Below are 19,164 nucleotides of genomic sequence, written 5' to 3'. Positions count from 1 at the left end.
TCAGAAAGGAATTCCGAGGGTACTCTGTGCAGACTTTGCTTGAAGAAAAATGATTATTGTTACAATACATTCTTTTCAATTGCAGGAAGGATGGAACTGGAAAGGATGCCTTAGGCGATTTTGTTGACTTACTAGTAAGTGAGGGTTTTATTGATCTCCTTAGTTATTGTTTTATTCCGTGGTATGGGCATGTTTTCCATAGCAAGTCTGAAATCTCTTGCGTATATGTTTTCATTCCTTTCGTAGGTTGCTGTTGGAGATGACCTGCCTGCCAGCCCACTGTGCTTGAAAAAGCTCATCGAAGTCAATGATTTCAGAAATATTTGTCATGAATCGGACGCAGAACTGACTAAATTTTCGTGCAGAAATTACCTCAGGGTGAGTGCATCTTATTTTTTTCATTGTAAGCCTCGTGTAAGTTTCAAATAATGTGAAATCATTCATGTAACCAGATATTGACTTGTTCGTGTTAACTTACCGTGTAGCCCGGCCTTAATAGTTTAAAGTTCATATAGACTGGAAAGAAATTTTTGATAAATGTTTGTACTTGTGGTTTCAACAGATTACAGCAATAACTTGAAAATGTAATTAATTTTGTACAAGATTATGAAGTATATGATGGGCAATGTATTTGTTTGCACGGTACATTAACACGTACGGGTTGATGTCTAAATTTATGAACGCGAGAATGAACGCCAAAATACACCGTGTAACCACACAACTTGTGCGAATGCATGCACAGAAAAGAGAACTTGTTCCAATTTGGTTCATGCATTCGTACATGTACCGTTCTGGTCCAAAAAATTCATGCACGGAAACGTGCATTAACTCATACCTATTAATGCATCGTGTAAACAGGCCTTAATGCTTAGTGACTGCATCAATGTATTACATGAAAAAATAACTGATAAGCACTTTTTATTAAAGACCAAAACTTAATGTAGCATTAAATTTGTTAGTTAAAAATATTGAATGTAATGAAAGGACCTCGCCAATGATCGCTGGAGCAGTGAAAAAAGTCCAATTTCCCGCTTAGTTATTCCGAATCCTGATGAGGTATTAATTAACTCGCAGTTGCTACGTCAATGGTGACGACCGAAGTCGCTATTTTGGCAGAACCAAGTGTTTACAATTCATTCAGTCATAAAAGTGATACATTTGAATTTACCAATGACCAACTCATAACACATATAAATGAACTGGAAGAATTTTGAGGAATATGTTTTCGATGTTTTTCTTTTGCTTCTGACCTACTCTTTGATTTTACAACAGAATAATTCAGCTGCAAAAAATATCGGCAATACACGAATATTGGGCAAATGACGATCGGAGCGCACGAAGACAATCGTCCTTAGGTAGGGTTCTTGTCAATAAGCTTGAAATTCTTGTAAAATATTTGCTGTTTATCCTGCTGCTATGTGATTTCTTTTTGAGGTCCTATTTAAATGTGAGCTTATTACACCCTTTTCCTTGATAAGTTTAATGTTTTTGCAATGGTGTACGTCATGGAAATGATCTTAATGTATTAGGAATTTTGAAATCACTGAGTGATACATGGATGATTTGTTGGAGTGAACTGGTTTAGAGAATGAATGAGATATTGCAGTGAAAGCACGAGCATGATTTCTCGGAGTCTTCAGGAAATCATTCCGAGAGTGTTGTGATTTAATCTAATCACTTGTTAAATCAATCACATACTTTCAGCGAAGTCCAATTTATTAACACAAGACATATTACAGTACCCCGTGCAGACTCTGCATGAAGAAATATGATTATTATTACCACGTATTTACGTCAATTGTTTCAAGCGAGATAACTGTCGAGGATGCCTTATATGATTTAGTCGACTTAAAAGTAAGTGACGGGTTACATTTTATTGATGTCCTTAGTTCTTTTTTTATTTCGTTATGTGAACTTATTTTCAACGACAGGTCCGAAGTCTATTGCAAATGTTTTCATTCCTTTCATAGGTTGCTGTGGGATATGGCCTGCCTGCCACTTAATGTCCAATGTGCTTGAAAATGCTCATCGAATTCAACGATTTCAGAAGTATTTGTCATAAATTGGATGCAGAACTGAGAAAATTTTGGTGTATATATTACTTAAGGGTGAGTGCATCTTATTTTTCATTGGAATTCTAGAGTAACTTACAAATAATGTGAAATCATTCAAGTAAGTAGATATTAACTTGTTAGTGTTAGCTTACCGTGTCGGCAAGCCTTAATAGTTTCGCATTCATATCGATGAGATTAAAACTTTAGTAAGATGTTTGTATTTGTGGGTTCAACAGGTTAAGATAATAACATGAAAAAGTAACTTAATTGTGTATTTGACGAAGCCTTGATGGGCAAGGTATTAAGATATATGTCTGAATCATATTAGTACATGCAAAATTTATTAAAAAGCATAGGATACAAAATTTACTATCAGGATTTTTGTTTAGGATACAAAAGTTAATGGGGCATTAAATTAGTTCATTAGCAATATTAAATGATATTAAAACACCTCGCCAATGATCGACAGAAAAGTGAAATAAGTCAAGTTTCCCATGTAGTGTTTCCGATTTTGGTTATTCAGTGATGAGGACTGCAGATGTTTTATCTTTTCGTACAACTTTTGGATTTAAATTATAACTCTTATAGTTTAGGTCATATATAGAATCGTATTTGCGGACGTTTATTTTGTTTGCGACGACAGAATTTAAATTGTAATGTCTGACATAATGCATCTCTCACTTACCATGGCACTTTTTGGAACAATATCTGCAGTGTTAAGTGGGAATATCTGTTACGGATACGAATATTAGATTGAAAGAATTATTTGTGGGTGACCCTGATTTCGTTTTTAAGAAGAAAAGGATTTCATGAGGCTCTTCACCGGCTGTGGGTTCATTATTGTCTTTTCTCCCGCGTGTTGCCATCCTTGATAAACAACGGAGGCCTAACACCTAGTACCATGAGCTTTGGTAAAATTGCCCTAGGAATCTGCATTGTGATCTGCACTGTCAGCCAGCTATGGTTTAATTTGCAGCAGTCCAAGGAAATTTCTTCTCATTGAAATTCATGTGTATTTCATTTGTAATAGGAACTAAAACTTGATGATGCAAATGTTTTTGTTAGCATGTCCTGATTTGCTTCTAGGAAGGAAAAAAAGCATTAGGTTAATTAAATGTTCAATTTGCATTGAGCTTCACTGTAGAAGACAATTTCATGTTAGATTTATTGAAATTCTGTCCATCAATTACTCGAAATTTGTGCACAGGTAATTTGGAGTTTATTCTGTTACAAATATCATGAGTGAATGGAACTCTCTGCAGTCATTTCCATGCTGCTGAATTTTCTGTGAACCGTTTACAATGCTCCTCAAATGACAACATCAGTCAACCTTGTATGCAATGGAATTGGGCCCTTTTATGTTGCCTCTTTGCTAACAGTACTGATAATACTCTTAACTATAATCCATATCTCAATCTCAGAGAGGAGGACTGTTATAAGATAATACTAGAACAGGGGAAGCTGGCAACCACTCCCGTAGAAAAACATGTGCCAATCATATGCATCAAGAGAGTTAAGAATATTTATTCTCCAACAAGCTCCAGAAGGTAAATTGAATACCTCCTGTTATAAATAAAGTAAGAGTATAAAACTCTATTTAGTAGTTAAGTATAGTTTTATAATTATTTTTCATACAAATTTTTTCATTCATAGCCTAATACCATTATTTTATGGCTTGAAGAAGTGTATAAAATGTAAAAACTGTGAATTACATGGCAAATGGTGCATCATTACTTAAGATTGGTTAGGTCCCCTCTTGGCAGAACATTAAACGGTTGGCAAATTTGAATGAAGGCATGAAGTTTCTTTGTGCTATGGGTTTTTCTAAAAGAAATGCAGCAATCCATTTCTGCTCAGACAATAAAAAAAGAGTATGATAGTAGTACAGTAAAAATTGGGTAATAGAGAAAAATTAGACATTTTTTCTAGATTATTTATAAAGACATGATAAATAATAAATTAAATGGATGAAATTGCTTACTGGAAATAGGGTGGTTTCCTATAATTTTTTTATTGCCTAAATCTAAAGATTATTACTCCTGCAGTACGTATTTCATGATTTTAGATTTTTAAATGACGACATCTATTTTTCGCGATTAAATGAAAAGTGAAAAATTTTAAAGCGCGCAAAGACGCGACGCGTAAGTAGGAATGAAGGGAAAAAGTCCATGCGTGGCATTTCTGGTTCCCCCTCCCGCCTTGTGAGGTGACCTTGATCGAGGCTCTGAGCGCTGATAGGACGCAGGATGCTAGCAGGTAGCTGAATACCTTGCTGGCTGGTAGCGCTTGGCTTAAAAAAGGTTTATTAATACCTTATAGAATGAAGAAAACTATCCGACCTTAGCCAGTATTAATAGGTGATTATTAAGATATGTTTCCCTGAGCTCTGTGCCTCATGCATGCATTGGTAACCTCAGACGATGTATTACTCCTATCCTCTCGTGTAGAAACTTGGTCCCTGTGACGTCACGTGGAGTGGAATCGCATGGGCGCCAATCTGGCCTTTTTCAAATGAGGATTAATATGTACCCTTGCCATTCGTCTAAACCGGTATTTCAAAAACCAAATAATTTGTGTATTATGAATACACCAATGATGGGTAACGAATCGCAATCAATGCCTTTCGTTTTCTTTGATGAAGGAAACTACCCCATTTGAAAATGATTATGGAAGGGTAATTTTTATAGGTTAGGAGAGAGAACTCCATAGATTACAACCAGAGATAAGTAAAGGTTCGGAAAGGAATTGCGTGTAAACAATTGTCACTGATCAGCATTGACACAGATTTCTAATTCCCACAGGTAAACTACATTCACTGCGATGATGTATGAAAATACTTTGCAATGCTCAACGAAAAGATGAAAAAAGCAAACAACTCATAAATCAACTTAAAACTAACAAGGGGAGACCACGAAAGTTGCTCCGCCTTTTTCAATGCCGTATTTTTTATGGCCTTCGGAATGGTGAACATATCCCTGAACTAGTAGTGGTTCCGTTGAATGGGCCTTAGTTTGGCTGTAATTAATTAATTTCCATGCGGTACTTTTCACAAGCCGCATATAGTTTCATGATATCGCGTTCTACGTCAGGAGGGTCAGGTGGGGTAGTGGTTAGCGTTTACGGCTACCATCCGGGAGACCAGGGTTCAAGGCTCCGTTATGGCTTTAAATTTTCTTGCCTCCATTGTGATCACACGGCGTCAACTTTTTCATTAATTTTAATTGCGACAAGCATACACATGAGATTATTTTTTTATCACCATAATAACGTTTAGGTATTTAAGCAGTGTCATTTTTAATGCGGAGAAGTGAGGGCTCCACTTTCTACCCAAAAACATAACGAAAGATTAATGGGGGGCTAAAGCAGTGGCTTTTTTTTTGGAAGAAATGACATTTGTTGGTGCATATCTTGTTATTATATTGGAAGGGCTACGGAAGATTTTGGGAAGCGGTGAGCACAAGACACATTTGGTGTAATTGTTGCTTTTAACCCTCTAGCGGGCGCGACTGTTATTTCTTCACAACCGGGCGAATGGCGTAGTTTTCCCATGTTATGTGCATATATGATAATACTCGATTTTTGTTAAAATTAATCTTTATTTGTAGAAATTAGTAAAATGTTGTACTTTTAAAGGTGATACAGATATAAAGGTACAGAGGTGGTATACGCCCGGTCGCCCGGCGTAATTTATACGCCACGTGTGACGGATTCCTCTTGCTGATCTAAAAAAAATTAGCTACAATACCTCGAACTTTGAAAACTCGCAATATAGACAGTCAAAGTACATTGTAGGAATACACGAGACCATTCTAGCCCAGAATGTACGTACGATGTTGAAATCCTTGGCTTTCGGATATTGACGTATTTTATACGCCACCACGTCCGGTCCAGGGTCATAAACTTTTATTTCATCCTATTAATTAATGGAAATTATATTTCGTAATGGTTTTTTTAGCACAAAGGTACTGTGTAAGTAAACTCCCTTTGGAGTAAAGTGAATTACAAGTGTTCGAGAGATATGGCATTTTATATTCGTTTTGTGTTCTTATTAATTATGTCTGTACGCATGTTGTTGGTCGCCGCGAGCCTATAATGCCATGTGCTCTTGCAAGAGTGGTTTCCATTTTAATGTGGAAGCTGATCAGTATAAGCAACGAAGAAACTAACAATTTGGCGCACACCAACCCTTGCTAGTGTAGTCGTCGTATCTCCGTGTTTGAAATGACACTGCTTAAATACCTAAACGTCATTATGGTGATGAAAAATAATCTCATGTGTATGCTTGTCGCAATTAAAATTAATGAAAAAGTTGACGCCATGTGATCACAATGGAGACAAGAAAATTTAAAGCCATAACGGAGCCTTGAACCCTGGTCCCCAGGGTTGTAGCCGTAAACGCTAACCACTACCCCACCTGACCCTACTGACGTAGGACGCGATATTATGAAACTATATGCGGCTTGTGAAAAGTACCGCATGAAAATTAATTAATTACAGCCAAACTAAGGCCCATTCAACGGAACCACTACTAGTTCAGGGATGTGTTCACCATTCCGAAGGCCGTAAAAAATACGGCATTGAAAAAGGCGGAGCAACTTTCGTGGTCTCTCCTTGTAAGTTACATTGCAACAGCTTAAACACAATATACATAGCAATTCTCATGCTCATTGACACGTAAACACCACTTTATAATATGAGACATATGGAAAAACTAGTGTACTTATTTAGAAGGATTCTTAGTTGCGGTTTTTACCACTAGAGACACATCTACAAGAGGCCGAATATCCTCCTTTAAATATTAGCCTCTTTCCCGTGCAATACATGACAAATTCACTAAGTGATATCATGTTTGTGTCAAAGTGGAATTTAAGCGCCATATCGGCAGCTTCAGTGACAAACATAATTCCCAAATTTCTTTAGTATGCAGAAAGGGTTTTCTAGATAGGTATTTCGGAGTTCATGCAAATAAACTCAATATTATATCAGTTTACATTTAGAATGCAAGAATTAATCACTTTTCGATGGTATACAAGGTTCGCTAGCGGGAAGAATTGAAGCTACATACCCTGAATCTACACCAGTCTTTGCTTAGCTTGTCCGATATAAAATAGGGATACGTATATCATGAAAAGGGGCTATAAAAAGCACACTTTTAAATATCACTTCAAAATCACATAACAACAGATAGACATAAAATACATAAATGTTCATTGACACCCTAGCTTATAACAGCCCAATCAAGCAAAGATTAGTTTGTATCTTAGGGCTCAGGGCTTTAAGTGTGTATCTTACCATGAGAAGACTACGTATACAATGGGCCTTTCGTCGAAAAATGAAGAATTCTTCCATTTGCTTTAATTTAAACTGATATATTATTAAGGTTTATTACATGAGTCCTGATATGGCTATTTTGAAAAAAAACATTTTTGAACTTTAAAATAAAGGAATTCTGGAATCGTTTTGCCGAAAAAAGGGAGTTAAGCAATGTATGGGAGCTGAAATTGGGCTTAAATTCCTTTCTGGTCTTACATACATACTAATCTTAATCTTAACAAAAAATTATAAAACCGCGATTCTAAACCAACCTGGTATACGTGGTCTTACGTTAACATGGTTATTTCACGGATGATGTGACCGTGTCAAATGGTCATGAAAATCGTAAATACTCTACACTTATATAGTAATATAAACTCTATGGTGAAAATTGTTGATAAAAATCTCTATCCCTTCTGTTGCATTGTGATATATATTTGAGGTGATTTATTAATAGCTGACTTTTATGGACCTTGCCTTGAGTATTTCTCAGTGTTTCAATTATCATCCAAATGAAAGTAGTTTCCTTCTGGGATTTTGTGATCATAGTCTCCCTAAAATGCAGAGGTCGTATTGCTTTCAGGTAGCTAAGCAGCTAAGGCTTTGAAATTCATGAAACGAATAATTTTTGAAACAACCGCATATTCAATAATAAGATTGGTAATAACAGATGTTAGCACCCGGGCTATCTTTAGTTTGTTTTGAGGCTGCAATGTATATCTACTCTTAAACGTCCGCCGCACGAATTCTAATATCGATGTGTCAATGCGTTTCGAATTCGACATTTGAGTCGATAACGTTGAGTCGAGTGGCCGATCGATTAGTTCATGAGCGAGAGCATGTCGGGAAATTGTGTTTATGACGGAAGTTAATAAACTCCCTATTTGGTTTGCCTTGAGAGGTAGTACTCTCGTTATTAAACATTACTTTTGGATTTATTTTGATTCCGGGAATCTTTTTAGTCGAGGTTAGTAGTTTTTTGTTTGTAAAGATGGTAGTGGTTAAGCTATTTAAGTACCTATATGAATGTGTTGTTGTTGACCTTAAACTAAAACGTTATCCTGCTTATTTTCAAAATAGGTTTAAAGTTGCTGCTGGATCCTTTGTTTCCTGTCAAGTAAGTTGAGAAAATTATTGGATATTTTTTACTGTTAGGCCCTCGCCCTGAATTCGTATTCGTGTACAATATCCATATTTTTGGCGGAGATTGATGTATTTGGTGGTGTGTTTGTATGATGATGGGTCCCTTAAAATGCACAATTTCATGTAAGAACCTCATAGTGATGTAATGTATACAATTAATCTCGTACAAAAATTATTTTCTTGGTGTGATTAGCTAGTCTATGTAGCCTTTATGTATGGGTATGATGTGAAGCGACGGTTCGATTACTTGATGAAAGGGAGTTTGAAGTAGCTTTGTGTATTCCGGAGAAGACCAAAATCTGCTTTTTGTGTGCGTTATAGAAGATAGTGTTCTCATAGTTAGACATTCCCGTTTGTGCAGTACTTCCTTCAAGTCGATTTAAGTAGTTTTCGTGGGTAAACATGTTAACGTAATTATATACATGTGTTAATTTTGTCTTTGAAGAAGAGGACTCAATATATCCGACTTATTACCAAAATAGATATTGAGGTGGTGCCGAATCCGTCTTTTTTGTTTTTATATGGAGATATTAGTAGATAATCTTCTGTTTTCATGCCGCCGTCACTGACTTCTTATTCGTGTATCATATCCAAGAACCCTATAAGTAGGCTTCTTGATCATATCCATATTTATGGTGGAGAATACTGCGTGACTTTCTAGTGTGTTTTGTTGTTTATAGTTCTCATTATAAATGCATAGTTACATATCACCACCTCATAGTAAAATCATGCAAGTGGTCTCTCATTAATCAGGATTACTCTCTTGGTGTGATAGCAAGTATTCCATCATCTAGGTAATGTTATATGCATTTCGGAGTTGTTTGGCCCTGTTGTAATGATATTATGTGTTCTAAATGTTCGCAGGTATATGTACTACATGATGTTATCATACCGTTTTGTGTTATCAACTTTTGTGTCCTTAAATACCATTATAAGTAGGAATACCGTGTGTATTAAAATCCTCTCGCGCCGATTGAAGTATCACATTCCTCTCTGTCAACGTCGCAGAAATATTTAAACTCTCGAAATTTAAGCCTTAAAAGCTTACTATATTTTTAAATATTTGCTTTGTATGATCTTTGGGAAAAGTAGCGAAAATATGAAATTGTAAAACGGAAACCTCCAACTTCAGCAAATACAATTGATTAGAGGCGTGGTTCTCTATGAAAAGTTTCAAATGTGATTCTTTTTTTATAACATAGAGGTTTGTAAGTACGTAGGATCTGTTTTGAGATGTGACATCCAAGAATATAAAATATAATTCGTGTTTGTTTTGAATGTTGATATCTGTTTCTCCGAACATTTGGCTTTAACCTCAACAGTTTTCTGAGTGACATGTTTTAGTACGACTTAGTACTTAAGTCTGGGTATCATTCATGGAGATGTATGATTTATATATTCGGTTTAATGGATCAAGATGCTTTATATGGAGAGCATTGGCGTTCCGTAGCGTATCCCGTTTAAAAGTATCTGCTGACTTGATTTCAAATAACAAGCGAACAGAGATGACGTAATTAGTGAGGGCATAAGTTCGTTTATTAAATACAATTTATGGCTGACTTGATTTGACGTTTCATGGATTAGGTTGCCTGTTTATTCGTGGCAAATTATTAGGGAGTATCTTTTCAATTTTCATCATGGAATGCCTATTTACAATTGTTTATATTGCTTCTTTTAATGTTGAGTTTTCTGGTATCACCATGACATTTGCATTTAAGCTGCCCATTATTATTTTGTGCTTGTGACTTTGCTTTTTCAAGTGGTGGTAGATGCTCTTTCTAATTCCCATCATGAAGTATCTATTCCCATTTGTTCATTATGCAGTATTAGTGTTGAGTATTGGGTTTTTTAATGACGTTTGCTTTTGGACTGCCACATGATTGTGTTCTAGTGAACATGCTTTCGGACTGCTGATAGACGTTCCTTTAATTGCCATCATAGAGATACTATTTTCGTTTGATCTTAATATTTATTTTAGTGCTTATTTTTAGGGGATGCTCATGGCATTGCTTTTAACCAGCATGATCATTTTGTAAAATTGAACGTGCCTTATTAGTAGTAATGGATACTCATTTTAATTGTCATCATAATATCGATGTTGTATTCATTTTTATTGCTCTATTTAACACAAAGCGTGTGAGGTTTCCAATTATAATGGCTTCAAAAACGAATTTTACAAAAGATGATCTCCTAATTTAAACGAGTTTTCACCCACTATGCATTTTAATGGGTATACAAGTCTCCACTCACGTCGGTGACGAATGAATTCATACTATTGTTGTAAGATTTCACTTTTTCCCGGCGTATGATGGCGGTGAATTCTTCTTGGGTTTCCATCCGGGTGAGCTCCATCTCCATCGCTGCCAATGGCAGCGATGTGTCATGGGGAAATAAGGCGTAATGAGGGGTGTAAACCAAAATTTGCATTCAGGATAATTTTATTTATCAAATTCATATATCTTCAATACTGTTCCTTGCATTTTCTATTTTCATTGTGCAAAATATTGGGAAAAATCGGATTGCTATCCAATCATCACAGCGTACATTTTTGAAAGTCGATTAAAATGTGACGGAGTGGCAATAGAAGTGAATTCTATGGGATGGAATTGGGCACCCTCAGTGCATTCCTCTTTGCTTTTTAGCTGCTATAATATTTTGCATAATAGAACGTGCCTTTTTAGTGCTCATAGGGGCTCTTTTCCACTGTCATTCTGAAGTGACCTCTTTCCAATTGTTCCTAAAAAATTCTTTTAGTGCTGAGTTGCTAGGAGTGCTCATGATATTTCCTTTGAAGAAGCCTGACTATTATGAATGGTGAATTGGCTTTCCAAGTTTTTAAGGATGTTCTTTTTAATTGCTCACATGTATCTATTTCAAAATTTTCATATTGCTTCTTTTAATACTGAGGCTTGTGCGATGCTCGTGACATTTGCCTTGAAGCTGCCTGATTACTTTGTGCTTCTGATGATTGGCTTTCCAAGTTTTGTAATGCTTCTTTTCATTCCGAATGTTGGGTGATGATCATGGCAACTGCTCTGAATAGGCTTGATCATTTTTTTCTCTTGATTATGCTTCTGGAAAGCTGATAGACTCTCTTTTTAATTTCTGTTCTGGAGGTATCTGTTTCTAATTTTTCATAATGCTTGGTTAAGTGTTCATTACTTGGGGGGTATTCATGGCAAATGCTTTGTTTGGCGTGATCATTTTCTGCTTTAAACGTGCTTTTTTATTGCTGACAGAGGCTTATTATTTTCCATCCTTAACCATTTTACTGCAATCGGACCGATGTACTTGCCCTAGGTGTTTGCGCAAAAACTGCCAGGGGCCGCTTAATCGACCCAAATTATTTCACTTTATTGGTGTGATTGTGGCATTTTCCACTGCTGTAATTAATGTAAACCCCTATAATCTATCTATGTTTATAAGATGTGACTGTATCTTAAGAATTGTTAAAAAAATCTAGACGTATTAAATAAAGTTAAGACAATTCTCCTGCAAGTGATCAATAGCCTTAATAACTATATTCAACTGCGGGTTACAGTCATTACATTAAATCCTATCTCCAATTTTTAACTCTGGACAAAAATATTTGACATTTTCAAATTTGACCATGACCAAGCATTCACCTGCTTTGCACTTTATTGTCGCATTATATTTCTCTAATTTTAATCTCAAACTTTGAAGGCTGCTTGGGATTATTTTATCAATAGCCTTAATCATTATATTCTACACTGGTATATAGTCAGTACATACCAGTGGCACAGCGAGGGGTGTTTTGGGGGATAACACCCCCCCCCCCAAGAGCTCAGACAATTTTTGAAGTTTAATGTATTTTATTTATTTGGATTAATATTACTTATAGTATAGTCCAAGGATTTATAAAATATCCCTCAGAGGCCTTAAAACTCACAATTTTTAACCATTTATCTTAATTATTCTGGCAGAGGGCCCTTGCACCTGCCGTTAACCCTGTCAGGTATGCCATACACCCAGGCACCTCAGTAATATTTGCGCCTGAAACCCCCCTAGCCCTAACTCCTGCCTGAGCCCCTGGTACATATTACAAATGAAGGTCCACGTACCATGTTGAGAAACTTGTTAATGCAGTTTTCCAAACTTAAAAATTCTTTTTCCACATGTGTATACTCCTGTTCAGTCATAGTTAAGCCCTTGGATATAAATGACAAAAGTATGTTGTCTGTTATCTTAGTAACCATAGTGATATAAGGAGCGAGAGATCGTTTTGAATTGAATATTCTTGTATTGTAGATAAATATGAAATTAGTAACAGATGAACTTGAGAAATTGGCTGATTTTTCATATGTTAGCCCTAACCCTTGGATTGTAGTCTCCATTTCTAAAAATGAGCGTTTGAATGCAAAAAACTCAAACAAATTAAAAATGGCATTTTTGGAAAATAAAAGGACAGACTAATTAATTTGATAATCCAAATGAATAAGTCACGAATATTGAAGTGTTCGAAATTCACTTACAACTTATGTATCTCAATGTTTCCACTGTGTTTTATAGAAGGAAGGTTTTAAACTAACAAAGTAATGTAATTACAGTTAATACATGAATATGGTTAAGAAACATGAATTGAGGAAAAAGCCGAATATTTTGTTGTATATGTTATAATATGTGAAGTCCTAAGTTTAAAAAAAATGTTGATATTAATTTATTTTATGTACTTTAAAAATTGACTTACAAACTGAAAATAATTCATTTTGTATTGTGTCAGTAAGTACTAAGATGATTAGAAGATAATCGTATATAATAGTATTAGATTGCTCTTTCCAAGTTACTTTACATGGAAAGTATAAATTGTTATATATTGATTACAAAGGTAAACACTGAGGCTTACAGGGTAATTACTATAGATACATTATCAACAGAAAAAATATTGCGAAAATTTGGACCTGACAGGCCATCGATTGATGCATTTCTGTGCATTACAACATCTTTTGATAGATATCATCACATTTTTACTCATTACCTTTTCCATGTTATTATTACCCTGGAATTTACTCGAAACTCTGTCCACTTTAAAAAACACCCTCATTGATTCAGCATAATCAATGGTAAAGGTGGTTGATAGCAATTGTCCTCTGTCTCCTTTTTCCCAAGAGCAGCCATCATTGCTGTGGACTACTCCGAGTTTTCTTCTTTTACATTGCTTTGCTTAATTGCATCTTCAAATTTGAGATAAGGGATGCGAATAAAATGCTTCTGCAACTTATCATCAGCAATTCCCAATGCAATTTTCAATTCCCAATTCAACCATCAAACGATTACAATAGCATTATAATGATGCAGCCCTGTGTTTGATTTCGGGATTGGGTTTCTGTTCCCTTTTTCATCTATTTAACACAAGTTTTTCGACGTTGTAAAATAATTAATTGCATAGCTACCGTTCCCATAGTTTTTTGCCCTTATCTCTGCCTTACTTTGTCAGTCTTATATCAGCACGCTTCCTGAATATCTATACCTTCTAATTTCCTCTTTCTTTTCCCCATTGAAAATAACAGTCACATTTCCATCGTCATTTACTGTCACAACTTTAGTTTTCACTACACATACTTTCATTCCTTCCTCTAAACCGTTCCTCCTCATTTTTTGAAGTTCCCAATTGTCATTGGCAAGGATCTCCATGTCGATGAAAAACTTGATGATTATTTATTGCGTCCTCCATACTTTTCTCATTTTCATTCTTCTTGGGTTTTCTGACCATCTCCTCCATGCATGTGTTAAATATTGTGAGTGAAAGGCAGCAGCCCTTGCTTACTGCCCGGCACAGATTCATACTTTAAACATTCATAGCCACCATCTGGTTTTGTACAATTCCCTAATCAGCCTGCCATCCCTTCAGTCTACTTTTTTTATCTTATAATTACCCAATAGCTTATCCAATTTTTTCCTGTAAAAAGCTTTTTCCATAAAGCCAAAGCTAACATCTTGTCCTCTTCCCCAGTGCATTTCTCCAATGTTCTTAGGTGTGCAATAGTTTGTATGGTACCCCTACGTCTTCTGAAGTCAAACTGCTCGTCACCAACTTTCTTTTCCGTTATTCGTTCAAGTCTCAGATTGAGAACTCTCAGCAATGCCTTAGCCATATATGAAATCAGACTGATGTTTCGGTGTTCCTCCCACTTTCTGGTGGCTCCAAAGTTTGGAATCGGTATCACAATTGTCTTTACAGGTTCCCTTGGCTGTGTACCTTTATTGTATATTTTGTTACACAATTTTACTACTTCTTCTTGACCTCCCTTCTATGCACATAAATAATTCAATAGGAAGCTCACCTATGACCATTATTCATGTACTTCATTGTTTGCGCTTTTAATTTTATTGAGTACTTGCTCCAAATTTTAGTTTTATTGTAGTTCAAAGACACAACACCTTATTGTTAGATCAAATGAAAAATGAACATATAATAAAAAGGGCGGCCCATCTTGATACTTTGAGGCCGGTATATTGCTTTCTATCAAATGGCATTAGTCATCAACTAAAGGGCTTTTATAAATTAGACCAGTATAGCCTTCTTTTGTGATTAAAATATTAAAATTCTTTTCAAGGGCTTCCAGCTGGTGAAAGGAAGTTTAGGGAAACATCGAAGTGGTGACTATTCGTTCCTCAGCCTCACTGACTGTCATTAATTCTGCGAATGGAGCATGTCATGCAGGGGAATGAAGGAATGTGATTAATGAAGACTTGGAAAAATGTGGAGCTGTTCTTGCTGATGAGTCAACATCTTGCTGAATTCCATATGATGGACAAGCAGGCATCCAAAATCAGTGGAGGCAGAGTCACAATGGGTGAGGTGAGGGGTGGAAGTGGTAGTGATGCACCAATTATCCCTAATGCCCTCAGGATGATAAGAATTAGTAGAAAGAGGAGTTGCGCAGAGCCAGTCATGGGGAACAAAGATGAATTCAGTAATTGTGAGGCAAAAAATGCTGTAAAGGGACAAATGTCATACGAAACTTCATATAATTGCTACCACTGCACAGGTGGATTCAGCACCAAAAGTGAGCTTAAAAAACACCTTGAAACTCATTTTGGTACCAGCAATTTAGTCGTGGATGATGAATCATCCATGGTGCTAGATATAAAAGGGACAAACCGTGGAAAACAAGTGCTGAGGCATGAAGGAAATGGGCCTCTAAAGGAAGTATCCAGAGGGACTCTGGAGAAAGGAAAGGATAGAAAAGGGAGGTTTGCTGTAGGAGCTGACACATGTGTAGAAAGTGATTCCCTAAATTCCTCTTGCACTAGAGACATCAAAAAGGGAAAGTGTTCAAGCACAGGAGGGAGGCCTTATTCCTGTAGTGTGTGCTATAAGTGTTTCAATAAATCTTCTACTCTCAACAGACACATGCGTGTACACACAGGGGAGAAGAATTATTCCTGTAGTGTCTGCAATAAGTCATTCTCTCTGAGGGGCAACCTCACCAACCACATGCGTACCCACACAGGAGAGAAACCTTATACATGCAGCATCTGCAATAAGCCTTTCAATCAGAGTTCTCACCTCAACACCCATATCCGTACCCACACAGGAGAGAGGTCTCATTCATGTAAAATATGCTGTAAATCATTCAGTCGTAGTTATGCCCTTACCGAGCACATCCGTATTCACACTGGGGATAAGCCTTATACCTGTAGTGTATGCAATAAGTCTTTCTCTCAGAGGAGCATCCTCACCAAACACATGCGTGCACACACAGGAGAGAGGTCTTATTCATGTAAAATATGCTGTAAATCATTCAGTTGCAGTGATTTCCTTACCAAGCACATGCGTATACACACTGGGGATAAGCCTTATTCCTGTAGTGTCTGCAATAAGTCTTTCTCTCAGAGTTATGACCTCACCAAGCACATGCGTATACACACTGGGGATAAACCTTATTCCTGTAGTGTATGCAATAAGTCATTCTCTCAGAGTAGCCACCTCAGCACACACAAGCGTACACACACAGGGGAGAAACCTTATACATGCAGCATTTGCACCAAGCCTTTCTGTCACACTTCTGACCTCACCAAACATATGCGTATACACACGGGGGAGAAGAATTATTCATGTAAAATATGCTGTAAATCATTCAGTCGCAGTGATTCCCTTACCAAGCACATGCGTATACACACTGGGGATAAGCCTTATACATGCAGCATCTGCAATAAGTCTTTCTCTGTGAGTGGTACCCTCAACAAGCATATAGCTACACACACAAGAGACCGGTCTAATTCATGTAAAATATGCTGTAAATCATTCAGTCGCAGTGATGTCCTTACCAAGCATATGCGTATACACACGGGGGATTAGAATTATTCCTGTATTGTCTGCAATAAGTCTTTCTCTCTGAAAGGCAACCTCAACAAGCATATGGCTAACACAAGAGAGAGGCCTGATTCATGTAAAAATGGTGTAAATCATTCAGTCGTAGTTATCACCTTACCGAGCATATGCATATACACCCAGGAGTGTCTACAGTGTCTGCAGGAAATCCTTCACTCAGGGAAGCACCTTGTACAACCATATGTTTACGCACATAGGAGAAAACTTATTCATGTAGAATACACTGTAAATCATTCAGTCACAATTATGACCTTACGAAGCACATTAGTACACACACACACAAACACACACACGGAAGACGCACTGTTTCTGCAGTGTCTGCAGGAAGTCCTTCACGCATACTAGTGCCCTTAAAAGCCATATGCACATGCACACAGGAGACTGACATTATTCACGTATCATTTCCTGCAAATATTTCTATCACAGTAGCCAGCTAACCACACACAAACTAACGCACACAGGAGACAAACCTTATGCATTTAGCATTTGCTTGAAATCCTTCTCTCTTAGAATCCCCATGCACCGTACATAAGCTCACGCGCACGGGAGTTAGACCTTGTTAATGCAATGCCTGCAGCTAGGCTTTTGCTCACAAGTCCACCCTCGACCATCACCCAGATAGGAGGAAGACCCCATTCTTGTAGGGAATGTGGGAAAACTTTCTCTGGGAAGAGCGACTTTGTGAGGCATTTCCGCCCCACATCTAAGAGGCATTATTGTTCTAGTTGATGGTATGAAGGGTTTACTCAAATTGGTTACTGAAATGCACCTGGCATGCATACTCGCTGGAATGATACCTAATTAAGATTGCATTTGTTGACATTTTTCCTTAAGCAAAAAGTTCAGGAGACACGTAATTCATTATCGTTTACACAAGCAGTGTTTTATAATGATGAGCAAATACCCAATAGGGATGGTGAGACGTAGTAGTGAATGAATGAAGAAGTCATGGATTTTTTATTTGTATTTTGAAGGAGCTGGGTGGCAAAATAGTGCAAGGCCACCCACTTAGCTCACTCTGCATTAAGACAATATGCCACTAACTTTCACTCGAATTTGTCTGCTCAAGGTCTAATATCTTTTGTTATGTTCCTCTCATTCCTTGGTATGTCTCAATGTGTATTATTAATGAAATAAATGATGTTTTCTGGGTTGAAATCGTACACATTTTGCCAATAGCCTAAAAATATTGTTACAATTGTATCACGATTGTTCTCATTTTACCGTTAACTAATCTATTCATAGGCGCATAATTCATGTCGTTTACACAAGTATTGTTAAAAAATGTTGAGGAAATACCCAGTTGGGAATGGTACTAAAGATAATTTGTCATTGGTAAAATATTGTCTTTTTATATTGTAAAATATTGTCATACAACTGTAACAACTATTTCTTACTGAAAATTTTTCCTTTCGCAAATCCTAGTTATTTTTTTGTAATCAATCCTTTTTTTGGTCTACTTTTTGATTTTTGTGGACTGTATCGTAAGAATAATTTTCTCTTTATAGATAAACTAGATGGTAAAGTAGGATGGACATGGCAAGACTTAGGGGTCTGTGTTATGGTTGCTGCTACCATGTGCTTCCCAATATCCTTGTGATTGTTGTGTTTTAGGGTAACCTGTTTCTTACTGTAATTATGCACCTGTATGTGTTAATCAAATGACAATAAACTGCATCTGTATACAAAACATTGCCGGCCAGTATTAGTACTTAACAGTGAATCCACTAAGAAATGTAGGGAATTTTATTTCCATTAGAATTACCAACAATTCCATTATATCTATGTCTCATTGGTCCATGTGGTATTTAGAAATTTGTTACTGCAGATTTTTGCTTATGTATGGCTAGGACTATATCCAGAGATGATATATTCACTCTCCCTAAACATTTTCCACCCGATTAAAAAAAATGAAATCGTACGCAAATTCATCAGAATTACTTCATTAATCCTAGGATACATGGTGCTTATTATTTCCGTTAGAATCCATTTCGTAAAACAGAAGCGATTGCACGTTACCTGCATTCACGGAAGATCCGTGATTCTGTTTTTTAGGCCTCGCAGTGCGCAACCATGCTCTGTGATAACTGATACACGTCCCGCAGCAGTTGCAACCCATAGCATTGTGCCTGACTGTGTAGTTTCCGACGTCGAGCAGTGGTTTTTAAGCATTCGTGCAAACCAATTTTCTGAATCCGCGAACACAGCCACGGATGTGTGGTTTTCGAAACCAGGCCTTACATGGAGCATTGATAATACGAGTACAAGCATGTTGTCGTCGCTTAAAAGATAGCGAAC

General features: G+C 36.7%; 1 protein-coding gene across 3 annotated transcripts; it reads left to right on the top strand.

The window, feature by feature from the left end:
* The first annotated feature begins 273 nt into the window (after positions 1 to 273).
* LOC124172197 (zinc finger protein 271-like) lies at positions 274 to 18,556 on the top strand. Of its 3 annotated transcripts, XM_046551617.1 has the most exons (4): positions 274 to 378; positions 1,971 to 2,108; positions 8,448 to 8,484; positions 15,086 to 18,556. In XM_046551617.1, the coding sequence occupies exon 4, from the start codon at positions 15,214 to 15,216 to the stop codon at positions 16,831 to 16,833; it is 1,620 nt and encodes a 539-aa protein (XP_046407573.1). In that variant the 5' UTR covers positions 274 to 378; positions 1,971 to 2,108; positions 8,448 to 8,484; positions 15,086 to 15,213; the 3' UTR covers positions 16,834 to 18,556. The 3 variants fall into 3 exon arrangements, with proteins under 3 accessions (XP_046407573.1, XP_046407575.1, XP_046407574.1); XM_046551619.1 differs by lacking the exon at positions 8,448 to 8,484; XM_046551618.1 differs by lacking the exons at positions 274 to 378; positions 1,971 to 2,108 and adding an exon at positions 8,246 to 8,334.
* Positions 18,557 to 19,164: the final 608 nt, after the last annotated feature.

This window comes from Ischnura elegans (genome assembly GCF_921293095.1).
Source record: "Ischnura elegans chromosome 13 unlocalized genomic scaffold, ioIscEleg1.1 SUPER_13_unloc_1, whole genome shotgun sequence".
Taxonomy (NCBI): Eukaryota; Metazoa; Arthropoda; class Insecta; order Odonata; family Coenagrionidae; genus Ischnura; species Ischnura elegans.
The sequence above is the reverse complement of the archived record's forward strand: the minus strand, read 5'-3'. Positions and strand labels throughout refer to the sequence as shown.